The following is a 20680-nucleotide window of genomic DNA, read 5'->3' as shown; positions in this document are numbered from 1 at the left end:
AACAAGGACTTGATGCAATAAACTGGCTTCCTGAGCACTATGGGAGTCCCCTTTGTTCACAGTTAAGGGAACTTAACCTTCTAAGTTAGCCTACAATCAACTTAACCTAAGCTACCCCCTATGGTGGATTAGGCCTTACCTGGGATGCATCCTCTTCACACTTAAACAACTGCACCATCTGAAGCATCTTTAGCCTCCGCACGTCTACCATGTCCTCACATCTAATGGACCAAAAGCAAACTCAGCTTAGTATTCTGGCCTCAGTGATCTACAGCATCAGCGTCTGACACGCGTGTTCAACAGTACACTACAATACTTAGTCCCATGCTATGGATACGGCAGCTATTTTGTGCTGGCTTGTCAGAGTTTATGAATATCTACTCTATTATCTATGTTACATCAAGACCTCAAAATACCTGGGATGATACTGAATGACAAACCCTCTTGAGGATAGCATGGATTCTGCAAAATATTGAAGGAAAGCATAAACGCAATGGTCCACCAAACCCCAAAGAAACCTCCATCACCAACTTCATCACACAAGCTTCAAAGATAAATGGATAAAAGTTTAGAGGATAATGTTCTGTGGAAATTTAATACATTTTGTCAAATTCTAAATACTGGATTCTGAACCAAAAACGTATACCTATACTCTTTAAGGAAAAAGTAAGCCATGTAAATTTAGAGTTAAGACAAACACAATGCAGAACATTGTTTAATCTCACTGTGGTCTGCATGGATAATAAACAGAGTAAACTCCAAGAGTGTCTTGGTGTAAGATATGATCTATTTCCTTCATTCCCATGCAAGTCCATGCACGAGAACAGGAAGGGGACTCCTGCAAAACCCCACATATCAGACACAGGTAATCCAAGAGGTCCCAGCTCTACAGTCAGTGTTCCTGAAGAAAGCCTAATGGTAACACAGAATTGGCTACTTTTAAAATAAAGACCTCTCAGTCACAGCCTAATATTACAGTGCAGCTTATCTAAGTAAGTCTACGGCAACAGAAGGGAAATAAAGATAATCACTTCCAAGATCTAAAGCAAAACACGTAAGACTCCAAAATGACAAAGATGACTGCCACATAAGCTCAGTGTGCACTGTGTGTCGCTGGGAAAACAAGACAGTTTAGCCTGAGTTTAAATTGTACCGTCTAAACACACAGGAGTCAGGTTAGAAAATGTTTACGGGAAATGAATTTTAGTTGGTGAAAAGCTGTTACATGTCCACGTGAAACATTTGTGGGGTGGAGAGGAACAAGTGACTCGCGGCCTCGCGTAAGAGTCCACTAGACAGAAAACAAGAAAAAGCGAAAGACGCCGCGGGTGAGAGAGAAACAGCACATATGTGAGAAACCCACAGCGACTGCGGTTCTGCGGGAAGCCGCAGGATGCTAAGACTGCAGAGCTGAAGGAGGTCTCACCATCCTAAAGACACAACTCCATCTCAAAGGCAGGCCCAGAGCTCCACCCTCACACCTGTCCTGAGGATCAGCTTCCCTCATCAAGGTTCATGCCTCTATTCCATTGAAGACAGGATGACCTGAGACCACACTCTGGGCTGTGCACCAGAGGCTGACAAGATCACTACTTCAAGATGGTTAGTGGTGAGAACGGGCACCAGTCATCAGGAAGAGCCGGTTCAGACACGAGGCTGAGGATGAGCTGACCGTGACTGCAGCAGAAACGATGACTCACTAGACAGTTCAGTTACAGGAGCGGTGGCCACTGTGAAAAGATCCGTTTATCCAACAGCTGGGTGCTTCCAACGGCGCCACTGTGGCCTGCAGGTCCACAGGTGGTTCAGGGACTCTGCATGCAGTGGGCTGCAGTTGGTAACATGGAGCAAGAAACAGAGTCAGAAGGAGGAGCTGAGGAGGATGTCGGAGAAGGGATCTGCCCCTCGGAGAGGTAACAAGGCTCCACAGCAAACAGTGAAGCTGGATGAAGATGAGGAGAAGGAAACTGAAGAATCAGCTCCAGTGAAGGAGTCTGTATGAGCTCCTTCAGCCAAAACCGCAAAGGAATCGATCCAGAATGGAAAAGACAAAACTATCAACACCGCGGCCAAAAGATCAGGAATTCAAATAAAACCAACCAACCAAACAAAAAGAACAGAAAAACAAAACAAAACAAAAAACACTCAAAGGACCCAGTTCTATAGAAGTCATTAAGGCAAGAATATAAGCAACTATAGAAAAGAAGGGTTCTCTTTCCAAAGTGAAACCCGAGGTCATCAGTTATGTGAAGAATCGCCCCTTGAGAGCTCTGGCAGTGGAGGAAGCCTCTTTAAGAAAAGAGGTGAAATACTTTGAAATATTCCGTCTTACTTCATGGCTGAAGCAGCTGCTGTCTGTCTTTTTTATAATGCAAAGTGAGGACGTCTCTCCATGGGGTTTGGTAAAGCTGACCAGATTTCATCACCAAAAATGTGTTATTTAGATGCCTGTTTCATTTTCAAGGATGGAAATACACTCTTGACTTAGCTTTAAGCATGCATGGACTGTTAGGGTAGGACATAGTCAGTGGTCAGACATGGAAGTGGGGAGATGAAGGTGTGAAAAAGCCCACAGTATTATAATAACAGATAACAGAGTTAGAGGCTTCATCCAATCTTTGTACTTGTGTAGATTACTCTTGTCTGCAGCAGCCGTGAGAGCAGTAAGACCTAAGGCAGAAAAAAAGAAAATTTTGGGCATCTGAGGTAAATTTAAATTTAGAGATAAATTCCAAATTTGGTAGCTGACAGCAACTCGAACAGGAAACTAAGAGCGAGAGAGCAAAGTCTGGGAGAAAATGAATCTGATCTATGCACAGTAAGTTGGAGCAGAGTGGGGCATATCCCAGCTAGAGATGCTCCAGAGGCAACCAAGTCAGGGAGGCCTGGTAACCAGCAAGCCATGAGCACACCGGGTAGACTCAGGGAGAGAAGGATCAAGGCCTGGAAGACATATTTCAGCAATCGAAGGAGAAAGCAGGAGGGCATTTGAGGAAGACACAGCTGTCGCTGACTTTCAAAGAGAGCACCAGCTGGAGTCAAGTGGGCCAGATCCAAAACAGCCAGACTTTCCCGAGACTAAGCTATTCCTAACGGCAATTAGAAATTACTGACACTAGAACAACAGAGGGACAGCAGCAGGGAGGGCCGGAAGGAGAATAAAGAGGAATAGAAAAGAAACCAGGGAAAACAAGGGGTACAGGTCAGACCTGCAAATGACTGAGCTGTGGGGGCAGGTGGTGACATCAGAGACAGTGGGCTGACGGGCAGGCCACTGTCCTTCTGCGACAACTTTATGTGTACAATCATTCATTACACTTCCTACTGGAAAGATCTAACCATCCACAGGAAGGACCAGAACCAGGGTGGAGAACAAACCCTGCTCGAGAAAGAAGCCAGAGCCCATGGGAGCTAGCAGCTGACAGAGCTACCCCACCCCACAGTGAGGTCACCGAGGTCCAGGGCAGGGTGCAAAAGGGATTCCTGCCTTGTGACTCTCAGTGAGGTAGAGTGGAAACATCTGAGAAATTCCCTTCATGACTTAAGTTTCCAAGTGTGCAAAATTCCACACAACCATGTCAGATTAGGTATCTGTGCCTATCATTGCCCTGTAATCTTTTACTGTCTAACACTTTCAGGTTACTATTTTAGACTGGATGTCTAAAAAGCCTTAGGTTTCTGTTAGTCTCCCAAGTTAAAAAAAAAAAAAATCAATGCCAGCCCATTGTTTAATTCTACACAATTCTAATTCAACACAACAATAGATGTGACATAAGACGATGAGATGAAGAGACAATTAGGTAAGGTTTAACCCAATTCTAACAGAAAACAGAAAAGCACACTATCCAAAGCAGTTTTCTTCTAGTGTGAATATCTGAGAGTAACTAAAATCTCTACAGCCAGGTGAAAGGGGAAAGGTGCCTCTTCATCAAATGAACTGACAGCAGCTGTCAGAGCAGTCACATACAATAATGATCATTCTCCCACACCTACTATACAGACAGCATAGAACAAGCAAGGGGCTTGATTCTGTATGCAAAATATAGAGCACTTGGCTTCTATCTTATTATCATGCTATCTTGCTGAATTGAACATTAACATTCAAACTTTGCCTTTGTTTTCTAAGCTGCATATCTTCCATCACGCCTTGTATGTGGTCCACGTTTTCTTTATTTTCAATAGTTACATCCTTTCCGTAGGCCCAGGAAGCCTGATTGGAGATCTGATCCAGGAGACCTTGGCCTTTTTCTCGCAAGCCTTGCAATCCCACATCTGAAACAAATGACACTGGACTGAATCTCTTAACATGGGTATTTCCTCATCAGCAGCAAGACATGGGATCCAAATGTAGACGCTTTAGACACTGACATGCAGGCCTCTCACTATCTCCAGCCACAGAACCTTTAAACGGGGATCAAAGTGGACTGCTTTCTCCTGTTGCCAAATTCTCCATAAAGGGAATCTTCTAAACACAAATCTGCATAGATTACAACTTTTAAAAACTGAAGTATGGGGAATCTCTGTTTCAACAATATGATTTCCTATTTTTTCCCTTTTGTGTCCCAAATTTGAGGGAAATGGTGCATTTTTAAAAAGAGCATTAAGATTTGCAAGATTTCAAAAACACTCCCAACGTATAACCAAAATAAAAGAATGGCCACTGTGAGCAGGGCCACTGCAGCTCACATGCATGGGAAGCTCCACCCAAGATGCCTGGATCCCACACTGGCATGTGCACAGGAGATCTCTTTTGAGTAGAAGTATGGCCCAAGAAAGCTTGTGATACTCTAAATCACACTTGGCTTATGAAATATTAAATAGGTATTATGCATACCATCCATTAGCAAAGGCTACAAGCAAGTAAAATGTCAACACAAAAATGCCTTTTAAACTAATTCCCTGAAGTTGTTTTCATACTGAATTAATTTGGTTCAGTCATGTGTCATCGCTTTCTAATAACTCGCCCTAACGCTCTGCACCTTCCCCATTCGCTCCTGCTGTAACGCCCCTTGCCCCTTTCTCCGTCTGACTTTGAACCAGGGACAGGCACTGTGTTTCCTACTGCACATGCATGCACCCGAAGGGTCTCGATGTCAAATGTCAGAGCTGGGTTAGTAAAACTGGACCACACTTCCCTTGAAGATAATTCTCAGTATGATAATACAACACAGAAAATCAAACCAACTATTCTTTCTTGCGGTTAGAATATAGCAACAACAAAAATCACCGCATAAGACATAGTCTGGGGCATGCAGGGTTTACCATGAACACTTCACAACTAATTACGGTTTCTGCATGCATGACAAATATCTGCCCCTGGAATATGCAAGACATAGCACTTTAGATTGAGTAACAGGAAGGTGAAAGGCCTAGGAAGGAAGGACTGACCAATCACGACGGAAAATAAATGTTTTAGCATAAATTATAAGCCTTCGAGGGAATAAAACCTTTCAATATTATGTTTTCTTGTTCCCTGCAAATGATAATTAGTTCAGTATCTAAATTAACTGTCTAACCATGGTAATATTTTTACAAAGAACCCGTAGGTTTCAGCATTTTTAAAATCTGCTTACCAACACTTTTCAGCTTCTCTTCAAGCAGTTTTAAAGTTTGCTGAATTGATGCTCCATCAGCCGGTGCCACATCTACGCACAACATGCCTAATAAGCCGTCCAACTGCTGAGACAACTAGAGCAGAGGGACAGAGAGACAACCCTGATGTAACCAGGACTCAAGTCTTCCGTGATTAATGAGGTTTATCTAACGAGGTCATCACAAATACACTTGAAAAGACCATGCAGTTAAAAGATAAGGACGAGCAATCAGAATACACGTTATCTAGAGGATGGACACACAGATGCACCAGGAAGGTCAGCAGAATGCAGGAAGTTAGTAACGGTTCCGTTTCTGCCTACGTTATAAAATATATTATTGAGAAACCATCAAACTAAAAATACTAACTTGGAATGTTCTAGTTAGACAGTAGGTTTAATTACATGAGAACAACCAAATAATTTTTAACTGAAGAATTTTATCTTATTACCCCCACCAGTCAATTACTGTCCCAGAAAAAAATAATCCTGGGGCATGCAAAACTACACAAGTTTTGTACAGCTTGTACAAGTCATCTGAAGACAGGGAAAGCGACTGGAACAGGTACTCACATCTTGGGCCACACCATGAAATTCCAAAGCTGCCTGTAGGAGATTTTGCCTAAACTCTAGCTGACTGGCCTGTCGGTAGCAAACATCACTGAGCTGTTGCTGCAGAGACTTCAATTCCACCAGGTCTTCCTCGTCCCCGGCGTTCAAGAGCGCGGCAATCTGCTGGTTAAGCTCCACATACACAGCGAACCACTCCTGTGGCAGGGACGTCACAAAGCAAGCACGGTCAGTTAGCTCCTGGAACACTATGTATGATTTTTTTTTTCAGGAAGAGAAACTGACTTCTTTTGGAAGGCAGAATTATTTAAATAGAGGATAAGTCCCCGACCATCGAATCCTTCCACTGTGATCCCTGAAAATCACTGCTGGCCAAAACTAGTCTTGCCTGTAGCACAACTAGTCTTTCCAAGTAGCCCCTGCTCCGATGGAAGCCTGCTTACACTCAGGGAACACAGGGCCCTTGAAGTTCATCAAACCAGCTGTAGTCCTTGCCCAACACTCCACGAGCCCTGGGTGAGCTCAAAGGTAGGTTGCAATGTTTCCCCAGTGTAGACATCTACCAATACCAACTCCTAAACTTGTGTCCTTGACTCCAGATTTCCCTCCTCAACCGTATTATTCTAGCTTCAGCTAATGGACCTCTCTTAGACACCATGAAAACGGACTGCGCAGTACTATCCAGCTCCCTAAACCTCAGTTCCATGACTCCCATTCTCTGACCTCCAAGTACTGACCCCAGTTGTCCTATTTCAGCAGACTCAGAATTAACAATCCCATATGTCCACCAGTCTATGACTAACAGGCTTACTGTCCAGCCTCTTGTTCTTTCTTCTCTCCTAGGTGAAAGGCTGTTATTACCTGGCGTACTTATCACAAGCTATAAGCTTGTTTCTCTGCCTACTGTGACTATACCAGGCTCACACCGCTATGGTACTACAGCCATGATGTATGGTACTACACAAGATGCCAGTAGAACATATAGTCCAATGATGCCCCACAGATTTGTAGATTACTGATATCAATTGCTGACTCAACATTTGTCAGTGCTCGTCCTCCACTGTCAGGTTGCCACTAACCCTCAGACTTGGCGATGCTTTTGTGTCTCTCCTGTCAATTCTTGTCCATTCTCACGACGACCGGTTTTCTCACACCCTACATCTCTAGTTCCCTTTTGAAAACCTCACTATTTGCAGCCAAATATGTGGCCTTTTTTTAAACTTAAAACAACTTACAACCACTAGTGCATATTACTTGTACATATAAAAGGGGTTTGGAACTGTGACATCCCCATGCATGCATAATATCCCACTTTGTGCTTTGATCATATCAAAGATCTCAATTTTTTATATCTCAATTTTAAATAAAAAATTGGCATACACAGTATTAGGTTTATTACACAATGTCATTTAAAAAACAACAACAAAAACCTCTTTCTCTTATTATCCTCTCTCTTTCCCACACACTCCTGGCCCTGTCCCGGTGTGCCCCCCCCCTTTTCTGCTTTCACACTGTGTGACCTCGTGCCCCCTTTCCTAACCACTCCTCAGGTTTCACAACCTGTGCACACACTCCACTCACTTACTGGCTCTAAGCCGGGAAGAGAAAGAACACACAGTACCTAAGATCTTACTTCTTACTCCACTAGGAAGGAAGTCTCTCCTCTTCCTCCCTGGACAGCTCTGCCCTCCCCTGGAGCCCTGCACCCAGCCATAGCCAGTGTTCTGCCCGTGGGCACTCATGGCAGCCAGCCCCCAGCTGACACCCGCAGCCCAGCTTCTGCAGCTGCCTAGACTGCCCACCGATGCTTGTGAGCTAGATTACTTTCATCAGCATCTAAGAAAGATGAAATAGATTTAAAAGCACATTTTAGGATGCCCACATTTCAATGTTTAAAATTAAGTCACACACATGCTTGTGTGCAAAGTACAAATGCACACCTGCGTGGGCACACAAAGCCTGCCTTTGTAGGAGTTCTCAACACTCACTTTCTCTCACTTCCTTTTCTCTTACGTATTCTTTCTTCTGAAACCCATCATGTCGCAGTCACTAGAAAATTCCCCAAGTTTTATTCCTCCACCAATAAGCACTGCTGGCTCCACCCTGAGAACTTAACACCTCAGCAAATGTCTACGGCCTCCATTGAGATAGTTCCTAGTCTTTCGTTTCCATTATGTCTAACTCTATGTTCTGAAGGGGAAGCCTAGCCCAAAACCTTGTTTTGTAAGGCGTGTCCCCCTTGGTTTAAAGGCGTGTCCCCCTTGGTCTAAAGGCGTGTCCCTCTTGGGCGTGTCCCCCTTAGGCTAATATTGACTTATAAAATCTTGCGGGCCTGCAGCCTGCCTTCTCTTTGTTTTCCTGCCCTCCTCGCTGGAACCTTGGATTTGTAAGTTCCCTTTCCTTTCCTTTATTAAAACTGAATTATATATATTAAAGCTTGTCTGGTGAATCATAACTGCCGATCAACCACGCACCTTCATTTGGCGTCCAACTCGGGCATTTGGGAGCCTTCAGCTCCAGTTCCCACACTGCGTGGCAAGGATTCGGCCTTGGGCTCTTGATTGCTTCAGAGCAGTTTCCCAGACTAGCCTGTCCCAGCCCCGCTTGTACGGAGCAAAGGACGTGTGTGTGACTCGGTTTGGCCGAGCGGTTATTGCCCTAGCGACCTACTGGCAGGGAACGGTCATTTCAGGTAAAATTTCTTTTGATTAAAAAAAAAAAAAAATGTCTGACCATATCACCGTTGAAAGCTTCTGCAGTCTATTTAATTGTACTATGGTAGAAATATTACAGGATACATATGATATTCCCATAACTTGGATGTTTATAGGGCTTGCAATTTTTCTCGTATTTGGTTTCTCCCTTACATGGTTTGAAAATAGAAAAATGATAAAGTCCTTACAGAATGAAACCAGGATTCTTAGGTCAGAGGTTGAATGCTTAAGAAAGGGCACAACTGTTTTGAGTAACAACTTTAAGTCGGTCGAGGTATTTGCAAAAACAATTCAGACGGACTCCAAGAAAGAGTTTGAAGGTCTCAAGGAAGGGAATAAGGCTTTGTCTGATATGACTCGGTCAAATGAGCAAAATTTAGAAAAACTACAGTCTGATATTAAGGAGAGACTCATTGCTGCGGAGGAGAGAACAGCTGATTTGGATCGTAAACTTCAGTCCCTGTCTGAAACATTATCAGAGAGAATTAAAACTGCTGAATGTGAAAATCGGACTTTGTCTAAAGGATATGACAGATTGGCTGACAGATTGTCAATACAAGAAGGCACAATTCAGGCCATGAAAATTCTATCCAAGGATGAGACACTAACTCTACTGGACAAACTTCATGTTTTGGAATCCTCCATGAAGGCCTTGGAGCATAATTCTGGACAGGAGATCCAGGCCTTACAGAAGGCAATAGTAAGCAGATTAGAAAAGATTGAGGAAATTATAGAACAGGAGCAAACGGTACAAAGGCGAAATTTAACTCCGTCAATGAGTAAAACTCTCCGGGATAATTTCCATAAAGTTCTACCTGCCTTTCCAATAGTAACGTCAGAAAAGGTGACTGGTTCCAAAAACCCTAAAGTCATCAAGGAATATACATGGGAACCCGTCCGTATGAATGATCTCAAAGAAATTAAACAAGCTATTATGAACTTTGGGCTACATTCGTCCTTTGTTAGAGAGATGCTCAAAACTTGGTCTATAAGCAATAAGGCAACGCCCCATGATTGGGTACAATTAGTATCAGCTGTTCTAGAGAGTGGGTCACAATTAAATTGGAAATGCATGTTCAGACAAGAGGCTAAACTTTTAGAACAGCAGGAAAGAGCAAAGGGAATTGAGATCTCCCTAGATCAAATTCTAGGTGAAGGACTTTTCTCCGATCCTCTGGAACAAGCGAATTATGATGAACACACCTTATCCATATGTACTACAGCAGCTTTAAAGGCTTGGGACAGGGTTCAAGACCCAGGACAGAGACTGGAATCATATATCAGAGTTAAACAGGGTCAGAGAGAACCCTTTAGTGATTTTTTACAAAGGCTAACTAAAGCTGTACAGATAGGGATATCTGACCCAGAAGCAAGACGTATAATAATTGAATCTTTGGCTTATGAGAATGCCAATGTGGAGTGTAAAAGGATCCTGGGGCCTTTAAAGATGAGATCAGCGCCCTTGGACGAATGGGTCTTACATACAATGAATGTTGAATCATTTGACTATGGCACTGAAGCATGGGTCGAAGAAGCAATTTCTAATGCAAAAAGGAGGCATCAAGTTACCAAATGTTTTAATTGTGGCAAGATGGGACATATTAAAAGGAATTGCAGACAACGGATTTTCAGAAATAATAATAATAATAATAACAACAATAATAATAATAATAACAATAATAATAATAATGCCTCTTCTAGAAATAACAGACGTAGGAGGACTCAGCCTTCAGGTATATGTAGGAGATGTGGAAAAGGCAGACACTGGACAAATGAGTGCAGGTCAACAAGAGATAGACAAGGCAACCTGTTGCCACTGGGAAACTCAATGGGGGGCCTCTCGCAGGCCCCCATGGCGAATGTGGTCCAGTCATTTCCAGTTACTGCCGAGAACATGCCTCGTCAAGAAAATTAGAAAGCCCCATGCCTGCTGTTAAAAGCAAAAATGGCCTGAAAGATGAGTTACGTGTATTTTGGCAGACTTTTATAAATGAACAAAGACCAAAGTTAAGAGTGTGTGTAAATGGCGTTTTTATTACTGGCCTACTGGACACAGGTGCGGATGTAAGTATCATTACTCCAGAATCTTGGCATCCGTATTGGCCTCTTCAGGATGTAAATGTTCAGTTCCTGGGAATTGGAACCCTATCTCAAGTAAGGCAGAGCACGAGATGGGTTGAATGCATAGGGCCAGAAGGACAAATAGGAAAATTAAGGCCATATGTAGCCAATATTGCAGTGAATTTATGGGGCCGTGACCTGTTGCAGCAATGGAATACCCAAATTAACATTCCTGCTGCTTCTAGAGCCTATATCACCGAGGGAAATATTAAAAGATATTACAGAAGGCGGAAACCGGCTGTTCGGGCTGTACAAGAATGCAAAGCAATTGATGGCCCTTCAGAGATACGAACAGCACTGCCTCTAAAATGGTTGACTGAGAAACCAATATGGACAAAGCAATGGCCTTTAGCTGAGGAAAAGTTGCAGGCTTTAGAACAGCTGGTACAAGAGCAATTAGATGCTCGACATATAGAAGAATCTACCAGCCCTTGGAATTCTCCTGTATTTGTTGTTAAGAAAAAATCTGGTAAGTGGAGAATGGTGACAGATCTCAGGGCTATCAATAAGGTTATTCAACCTATGGGCTCTCTGCAATCTGGAATTCCTCTGCCATCTTTATTACCAAAAGGATGGCCTCTCATAGTAATTGATTTAAAGGATTGTTTCTTCACTATACCTTTACAAGAAAAGGACAGAGAAAAGTTTGCCTTCACAGTGCCTACTTATAATAACTCTCAACCTACAAGGAGATACCAGTGGACCGTCCTCCCACAGGGCATGTTGAACTCTCCCACCCTGTGCCAATATTTTGTAAATCAACCATTGCAAATAATACGCAAGCAATTTCCCAACTCTATAATTTATCATTACATGGATGATATTCTGTTATCTGATTCAAACATGGCTACTTTAGAAAGACTGTTTGAAGAAGTAAAAATACTTTTACCTAAATGGGGATTGCAGATTGCTCCTGAAAAAATTCAGAGAGGAGATTCTGTTAATTATCTAGGTTATAAAATAGGTTTGCAAAAAATTAAGACACAAAAAGCACAAATTAGGAGAGATCGGTTACGGACTCTCAATGACTTTCAAAGGTTGTTAGGAGACATTTCCAGCTTACGACCAGCTGTTGGCATAACACCTGATATGATAATTCATTTAAATAAAACCTTGGATGGTGAAAAAGACTTAAACAGTCCCAGAGAATTAACAGCTGAAGCAGAAAAGGAGCTGAGAATGATTGAAGAGAAATTACAAGAGACACATGTGGACAGGGTGAATCCAGAGCTCAGTTGTATTCTCGTCATATTGCCTTCCAAAATTTCTCCTACAGGAATTTTAATGCAGAGAGATGATATTATCTTAGAGTGGATCTTTTTACCACATAAACCAAGTAAGAAAATAAAAACTTATGTGGAAAAAGTCTCTGAATTAATTATAAAAGGCAAATTGAGACTTCGTCAACTAGCAGGCATAGACCCAGCAGAAATTATAGTGCCTTTCACTGCTGATGAACTAAAAAAGTTGTGGGAAGATAACGAACCATGGCAAAGAGCTTGCACTAATTTTTTGGGAGAAATCAATAACAACTATCCGAAAAGCAAGAGGCTTAACTTTATAAAGAGAACTTCTTGGATTCTCCCCCGAATCATCCGTGATGCTCCAATAACTGGAGCACGTACATTTTATACTGATGCTAATAAATCAGGGAAAGCAGGTTACAAATCAGAAGATTTGAGTAAGGTGGAACAAAGCCCTTATGATTCTGTCCAGAAGGCAGAATTATATGCCATTCTTATGGTGGTAAGGGATTTTAAAGAACCGCTTAATATAGTTACTGATTCACAATATGCAGAAAGAGTAATCTTACATATTGAAACTGCTGAATTTATACCTGATGATACAGAACTAACCTCATTGTTTATCCAGGTACAAGACATGATCAGGAACAGGCTTTGCCCTATGTATATAACACACATCCGATCTCATACGGGTCTGCCAGGTCCTCTAGCAAAAGGTAATGCAGAAATTGATCAATTGTTGATTGGTAGTGTGCTGCAGGCCTCTGAATTTCATAAAAAACATCATGTCAATAGCAAAGGCTTGAAGAAAGAATTTTCTATTACATGGCAACAAGCTAAGGAAATTGTAAAGAAATGCCCTACTTGCTCTTTTTATAACCAAACACCACTGCCTGCAGGGGCTAATCCAAAGGGCACTCAAAGGAATGAAATCTGGCAGATGGATGTGTTTCACTTTGCAGAATTTGGCAAATTAAAATATGTACACCACACCATTGACACTTATTCAGGTTTTCAATGGGCAACTGCTTTAAGCTCAGAAAAAGCTGATTCAGTAATCACTCATTTATTAGAAGTTATGGCCATCATGGGTATACCTACACAAATAAAGACGGATAATGGTCCAGCTTATGTTTCTAGGAAAATGAAACAGTTTTTTGCTTATTACAATATTAAGCATGTTACAGGTATACCATACAATCCTACAGGTCAAGCAGTCATAGAAAGATCAAATAGAACTATAAAGGACATGTTAAACAAACAGAAAGGGGTGGAAAATACCCCTAGAAATAGGTTACATAGTGCTTTATTAACCTTGAATTTTCTCAACGCTAATGAGAAGGGGACAACGGCTGCAGAAAGACATTGGATAATGGAAAAGTCTGCTGAATTAAATCAACCAGTTTATTTCAAGGATGTGCTGACCTCGCAGTGGAAGCCAGGAGATGTGCTGCGTTGGGGAAGGGGTTTTGCTCTTGTCTCCACAGGAGAGGAAAAATTGTGGATACCGTCAAAATTAATAAAGGTTCGGTTTGAAGAGAAGAAGCCCCTTGGAAAAGAAAAATAATTCATTCACAAGGTTGATGATCATACTGATGGTAAGAAAAGCATATAGGTTGGGGGCAGGGTTCTTTTCTTATCTCCACAGGAAACCACTCATCTTCAAAGAACTTAAGGGACCCTGGATATTTAAATACTGATTCATGGACACTAGTTACAACCTAATATGGATCAACACAGAACCCGAATATGTTTAGTAAGTATAAAACTTTTTTTACATATATACTGTGCCTTTATTTATATGTATATAGAGCTGGTTTTGGAGTTGGACTATGGCTCAGTTCTTCTTCAATTCCAAGCCTGTTTATAAGAGATATCTCAGAGTTTCTGTCTCAGGTCAGGAGCCATGAAATGGGACAGAATAATAATAGTAATAATAATAATAATAATAATAATGATAATGATGATGATGATGATGATGATGATACTTGATAAACTTTCTTTGCCTTTCCTCATATCTGTCTGTCTTTATTATACCTTTCATCGAATATATATGTCTGTATATGTCTTTGTAGATAATGTTTACCTTTCCTGTAACAAACAACAAATTTTCCTTCAGTAATCTTTGAAGTTTCCAGGATGAAGATGGGGCCCCACAACATCAATTTCACCTGGTTACTATGACGTCATGTTTTTAATAGCGCTAAAATTAGACCTTTTTTTGGTTTTTTTTTTTTTGGTACCAACTACACAAGACAGTTTCAAATGGTGTACAATTTTGACAACACTCTGGCCGGACCTCCTCAAAACACTCAGAGGCTAGTTACAATTTCCTCGACAAAATGTTATTCTGGGAATTTTACCATCATTTGCTTTCATGGAACCCCCTGAGAAGAACGTCGCCCCCATGTCAGCTAGAAGCAATCTTAGAGGACGACGCCCCCTCTCCCAACAGAGTTTGCCCTCTGGTTTAGGGACATCATTTAGTAGATGGTATAGGGTTGAGGGGATGGGGGAGGTATTATATGGACTCAGGGGTGTTTATGAAAAAAAAAAGGGGGGGGGATTACCTGGTTTGATGGGATGATTAGTATTTGTGAATTATTGTTATTAGAAAATTGCATTGGTGTTGATTCTTGTATATTGAACATTGTATGTGAGTATGCTTCTACCTCTATTGTATGAGAGTATGCTTCTACCTCTGTTTAAAACAATTGTTATATTGAGATATTTATCATATTGCAATGTACATTTCTACCTCTGATATTATTTGTATAATGACATTGTTTACGTTTGGGGATATTGTCCTCATTTATTGCACAGTTGTTTTTCAGGTTTTTTAGATACATAGAAATTATATTTAGTATAGATAGTATAATCTTCGACCTCTTTGAAGAGCTGTAGAACATGGCCTTTAATCTAACCTAGAGTTTGGTACTTATGAGACACAATCACTCCTGGCAACACCACTCTACTCCCGAGAGAATGTTGAGCACCAAAGACACTCCACTGGGAGCTTGTCTTCTTCTTGGCAGAAGTGGCCTTTAGGCAAAGAAAAAGCCCATACCTCGACCACTGACAGAGTTTCAGAGTATCCGTAAATGGATAAAAACAGGATTGTCTTATCTTGCCAAGACAGGGTTGGACAGTTCTACAAAAAGTTCCTTGCCTTTGAAAAATGTTATGTCAGTTGTGTTAGGCCTTAGCCAAAGTTGGTTGCCTCAACATTGCAAAACGAAACTTTGGGTGACTGCCCAGGTAGTTAGTTGTCTCTGTCATTTGTTGCACATTTTGGAAGTTTCTTGTTTGTACTTCCTGGTTGCTTAAGTAATATTACTTCCCTTCTCAGATCTTTGATGGGGTTGAAGATTAGATAATTGTAGTTACCCTCTACATTATTTAGACTCCTTGAAATAGAATGCTTAGTAAAACTTTTGTTATATGTTTCTTCTTAATATTGTTTGTAATTTTATATTTATTATTTGTTCCTATTGAATATAGTTGTATTTGGTTTGGTTCTGTCTTATTTAGACAAAAGGGGGAGATGAAGGGGAAGCCTAGCCCAAAACCTTGTTTTGTAAGGCGTGTCCCCCTTGGTTTAAAGGCGTGTCCCCCTTGGTCTAAAGGCGTGTCCCTCTTGGGCGTGTCCCCCTTAGGCTAATATTGACTTATAAAATCTTGCGGGCCTGCAGCCTGCCTTCTCTTTGTTTTCCTGCCCTCCTCGCTGGAACCTTGGATTTGTAAGTTCCCTTTCCTTTCCTTTATTAAAACTGAATTATATATATTAAAGCTTGTCTGGTGAATCATAACTGCCGATCAACCACGCACCTTCAATGTTCCACAGAAGTCTATGCTAAAAAGCACTCCAAACCTTTCAATGACATTTAGTTCCTTCCAGCAGGCTGAAAGGTATCACACATTCCTGCTGCAGACTGACCTCAGCACTGGAGCTCTGTCTGCTCCTGGCTCCCTACTCCCGGGCAGCACCGGCATCCTGCCCCCATAGGGCTTCTGCTGCAGCAGCGCTCCGCGTCGAGTTTGCCAGCTTACGTCCTTGGCGTGGATTATTCCTTCACCCAATTTCAAGGTTTGGGTACTAAGTGTCCGGGAGAGCTTTCCTCAACACCATAGCTCTACTGCTCTCTACTCCCCACCGCTCCTGACTCAATTGTAAATTCTGTATGCTAAGACTTTGCTATAAGTCAATAATCCATAACAATGTGCTCAATTAACACACATTGGATAAATATGCAAAATGTAAGACAAATGCAAGACATTGCAGACTTGACGTTAAATTAAGTAGGTAAGGGGATGATTTTGGCACTATTATTTGGAGATACGTTTGTCTAACATGACTAGGAGAACATAGCAGTAGTACATATGACAGCCTACATACCAAGACCTACGTGTTTAAACTGCCAGAACTATAGAGAGGTCAAGCCACTGTTCCATTAGTGGTGATAAAAAATGCCTTACTGTTTTATCCGTTATTTTAGAAATGATTAGTTTTTAAACTATTTTTTTAAAATACACATTTATTATAGTGACTGATAGAGTATAGCTATGAAAATGTTATTCACAAGGTATGTGTGTTGTGTGAGTGTGGGGCAATGTGTGGGCACTAATGTGCAGCATGTGTGGGGGTCAGAGGACAACTTTCTGGGAGTAGCTTGTTTTCCTCCCACCATGTGGGTACAGAGGACAAAACTCAGGTCGTCAGGTTTGACAGCAGACACCTCTCACGAGCCCAAGAATGGCTGTCTTCATGTGAAAACACCATGGAGAAACATGCTGTCGTGTTCTTAAATAGGAAGTGATTTCACTGTCTTATTTATAGCTCTTGGAAATTTAGTCAGTATTCTGAAGAAACGTGTTCCATTACTGAAAAAGAAGCTGCAATGATTCTTGGCAAAGCAGTAAAGTACGGGGTTAGCACTGAAGAGCACAGTCTACTAAGGGGCTAGCATTGCAGAGCACAGTCTACTAAGGGGCTAGCATTGCAGAGCACAGTCTTCATGCTGGCTTGGTGCATGTGGAAGTCTAAACTCTTCGGTGGGCCCCAGGGTGGCCATTTTTAACAGTACCCTTTAAGTTATGCCCACTAAGATGAAGAATTACCACTGTGTAGGTGATTTCTTTTTCCTTTATGAATTCATAAAATACATACAGGTTCTTGCAACCTTGCCAGGGATTTAATATAACGCAAGAACTGGAATGTCTCAAGGAATCAACACATTGATTAGAGATACGGATTTTACTGATTTACATAACTAAAGTTGTCCTAAAGGCAAATCAGCCTGTCTGAAATGAGGGTCAGGGAGGACCTGGCTTACCTATAAGATAGAGTTAAAATTAATCAAAGAAAAGGCAAGAGGGGAGCATGGGGTGCATGTGATCTCGGGTCAGCAGACGGCCTTCCATTCCCTCTAGTCTATCCAGCTTGTACATATGCTGTATGGAAAATGGCTAAGAATAACAAAATGAAAAACCATGAAATCTGGGGCCTGAATTAAGACTGTTAAACAGCCAATGAACTCGAACGCCTTATGTATATTAAGACAGTCAGGTCCCGGCAGCAGTGTGTGTGGTCGTGGTGCCCAGCTGGAGAGATAGCACTTATTCTAGCTTTACCAGAGAGCAGCGCCCTAACTCAGATGAGAACACTGTCAGGCCAGGCTACCACGGTGATTCCCACAAAGTATATCTCAAGACGAAATGTGTCTGGATTCCTTAAGCAAAGCCATGTTGCCGATTCCTATTGCATGGCACATACCAGGAACAGGTGGCCTCTGTGGCCAGGACACCGACAGGACACCGGAAACCAGTCTTACTCTTTGCCCGCACATTTCTACCAGAGCACAGAAGACTTTCACTTTAACTAAAAATCTTTTTTATTTTTAAATGTTTTTCATTTTTGAGGTAAGGCCTGGCTTCTAACCTGTCTTAAAGCTCTGAGATTACAGGTATTCAACACCACACCCATATACAACTAAAATATTTTAAAAATTGTTATCAACTCATTAACCACTACCATGATTCTTACTGTTTTTCCTATTGTATTAAAAAGCTGAATGTATTTCTAGCCCACAATCCTTTGCAAAAAACTGCATGCTGGTAGAAGTCTCATTCTTCTTTACATTAAACTTAAACAGCCAAAAACATTAGAATTTTTAGTTTTAACTCTCCATTATGCCTTAATGTTTGACATAGCAATTTAATGCAAATGGAATATTAAATTTTTTCAAATTCTGTCTTTGTTAGCTATCAATACTAGAAGTTTGTCATTACTTCACAAGATCTGAAAAACGCCAAAAAATTCTTCCAACACTTAGATCTTATTTGCAAAGAACAAAGAGGGTTTTAATTTTTTTGTTGTGCTTTTGGTTGGTTCTTTGGTTTGGAGACAGAATAGCCCTGGATGTCCTAGAACTGGTTATTTTGACCAGACTGGCCTCAAATTTGTGGTAGTTCTCTACCCTCTGCTTAGGATTACAGGTATATGTTATATATCAGACCCAGTTAAGAAAGTCTTGAATAAAGTATTAAATATTAGGAGCTTAAATATCATAAGCTAGCTCATTTATTATCAAGCAACCTATTCACAAGTCAACAGTGCAGCGCCACCTATTGGCTAAAACAGAGTAATCCTCCCTCTAAACCTTTCAAGGGAGAATTTCCAATCTAATAAAGTGCAACAGAACAGAATAATGAAACTCCCTGTTTACCAAGCTTTAGCAGTTATCAGCTTGTGGCTGACTTCGTATCCGCCTCCTACACCTACCAGTTACACAATGAACCCCAAATACCACGCACGACTCCAATGACTCTAGTCCAGCCCACGGGTGACGCTTTTCTTAAAGACCATGAATGGAGATGTCAATTTACCTACACAAGTCCCCGAGCACTACCAGTATAGGAATTAAGACATAAAGAAGAACATGCTGTCTCTTAAATTCATTCATTCAAAAACTGGCCAGCTTTTGAAGATATTCTACGGAGATGCAGATTAACAGAGACAATGTTAATTTCCCCAATTTTGTATTCAATTCAATTAAAATCAACAGAAATAGCACAGCTTGAGGGAGCGAGGCTCTTCCTCACAAGTCAGGCGTGACTTCCTGACTGAGGTGAGGCCAACTACCCCATGGCAGAAGCTGAGGCACACTGGACTCCTCCACCTACCAAGTCTTACATCTTAAATTCTTCTGAGTCATCAGTCTCTACGACCAGCTTAGAGACTAACTGACTGCCCAATGTATATCTGAGTTCCTGACTGTCACCTTCACAATGACAAGAGTGAATCTCTGAGTCAACAGCGACTGGACAGCTTCTGTATGCCATGTCCTCAGCCCCACAGCTGTGTTTAACACAATGGCTGTGGTGTGGCTCTTGGGGACTGTAGTACATTCCCAGTAGAGCAGGGGATGCCCCTTAGTCCAAGGCCTACAGAACAGAAGTGTCACTGGGGAAAGAAAAGGGGACAGGAAATGAGATGGGGGGGGGGACAACGAAGCGTTGTAAAGGGAGGTGAATATGATCAGAATATTGAAATACATGTATAAAATGTCACCTTTTTCTATATGATTACTACTTTCTGAAACAACTAAAACCAGAAGTTTCTGTCACAGAAACTACTGACAAAGGCTCTATATTTTCAGGTCACCTTTTCCCTGACACTGTGAACATCATTCACAACTGTGCTCCTAGGACAAACAGTGGAACTGCGTGGGAATGGAGACCAAACCATCAATGAGTCTATCTTAAGTCTCCAAGGGTACTTTCAGACTTCTAAGCGCCCAACGTAAGCGCTCCGTGGTCTGTACCAACGTCTGGAGCAAGCCAGCACCCAGCACTCAGTCCCAGCCAGGTACCAGAGACACACACAGACAACCACACAGACAACCACACTGTGACTCGTGGAGGGAAGCTGCTCACACTGTGCTGGCTCTCAATCTCCTCGTGCTTCTGCTGCAGGGCCTGAGAAGCCCTGATGGAGTCACCAATGCCCCACTGTGCTCTCAGCTGCTCAGATCCAGGCCCTTCCAGCCAGTTCACAACCTGCGAACAAAAGGCAAGATGAGCAAAAGAACCCAACACGCTTCACACTTTCGTTCTGGTTAGTTTCCCTCCCCCAAATTCCTGAATTCCACAAATGTCTATAACTTCAGTTATTTAAATCCTATTGCACATCACTGGTGGTGAAAGTCTCATCTGGAACTATGCATTTACACTGGGACAGCACTTCCAGAGCCCCGAGTGTGGAAGAATGAGCACTGTAGCTGAGCACTGGGCTTTCGGCTATTCGACCATCTGCCGGGCTGGGGGAAAACACGCTGCAATGTTCTACTGCAGAAGCTAAACTTTCACTTAGAGGAAGAGAGTTGGAACTACAGGACTTAGAGCTGGGGAGGATACCAGGAACGGCATTAGTCAAAGGTTT

At 41.9% G+C, this 20680-nt stretch overlaps 1 protein-coding gene across 3 annotated transcripts in view; it reads right to left on the bottom strand.

Annotated features, from left to right (window-relative positions):
* The window catches only part of Sestd1 (SEC14 and spectrin domain containing 1), a 97061-nt gene that overhangs the window by 6868 nt on the left and 69513 nt on the right, over positions 1–20680 (bottom strand). For all 3 annotated transcript variants that reach the window (XM_038337026.1, XM_038337028.1, XM_038337027.1), the window contains exons 10-14: positions 20176–20298; positions 6165–6359; positions 5574–5688; positions 4113–4272; positions 140–221 (exon numbers count right to left, since the gene is read on the bottom strand). In XM_038337026.1, coding sequence (XP_038192954.1) covers positions 140–221; positions 4113–4272; positions 5574–5688; positions 6165–6359; positions 20176–20298 — 675 coding nt within the window. The remainder of the gene's footprint in view (positions 1–139; positions 222–4112; positions 4273–5573; positions 5689–6164; positions 6360–20175; positions 20299–20680) is intronic.

Source organism: Arvicola amphibius, chromosome 7 (assembly GCF_903992535.2).
Source record: "Arvicola amphibius chromosome 7, mArvAmp1.2, whole genome shotgun sequence".
In the NCBI taxonomy this organism is placed as follows: domain Eukaryota; kingdom Metazoa; phylum Chordata; class Mammalia; order Rodentia; family Cricetidae; genus Arvicola; species Arvicola amphibius.
This window is presented reverse-complemented; position numbering and strand designations above follow the sequence as displayed.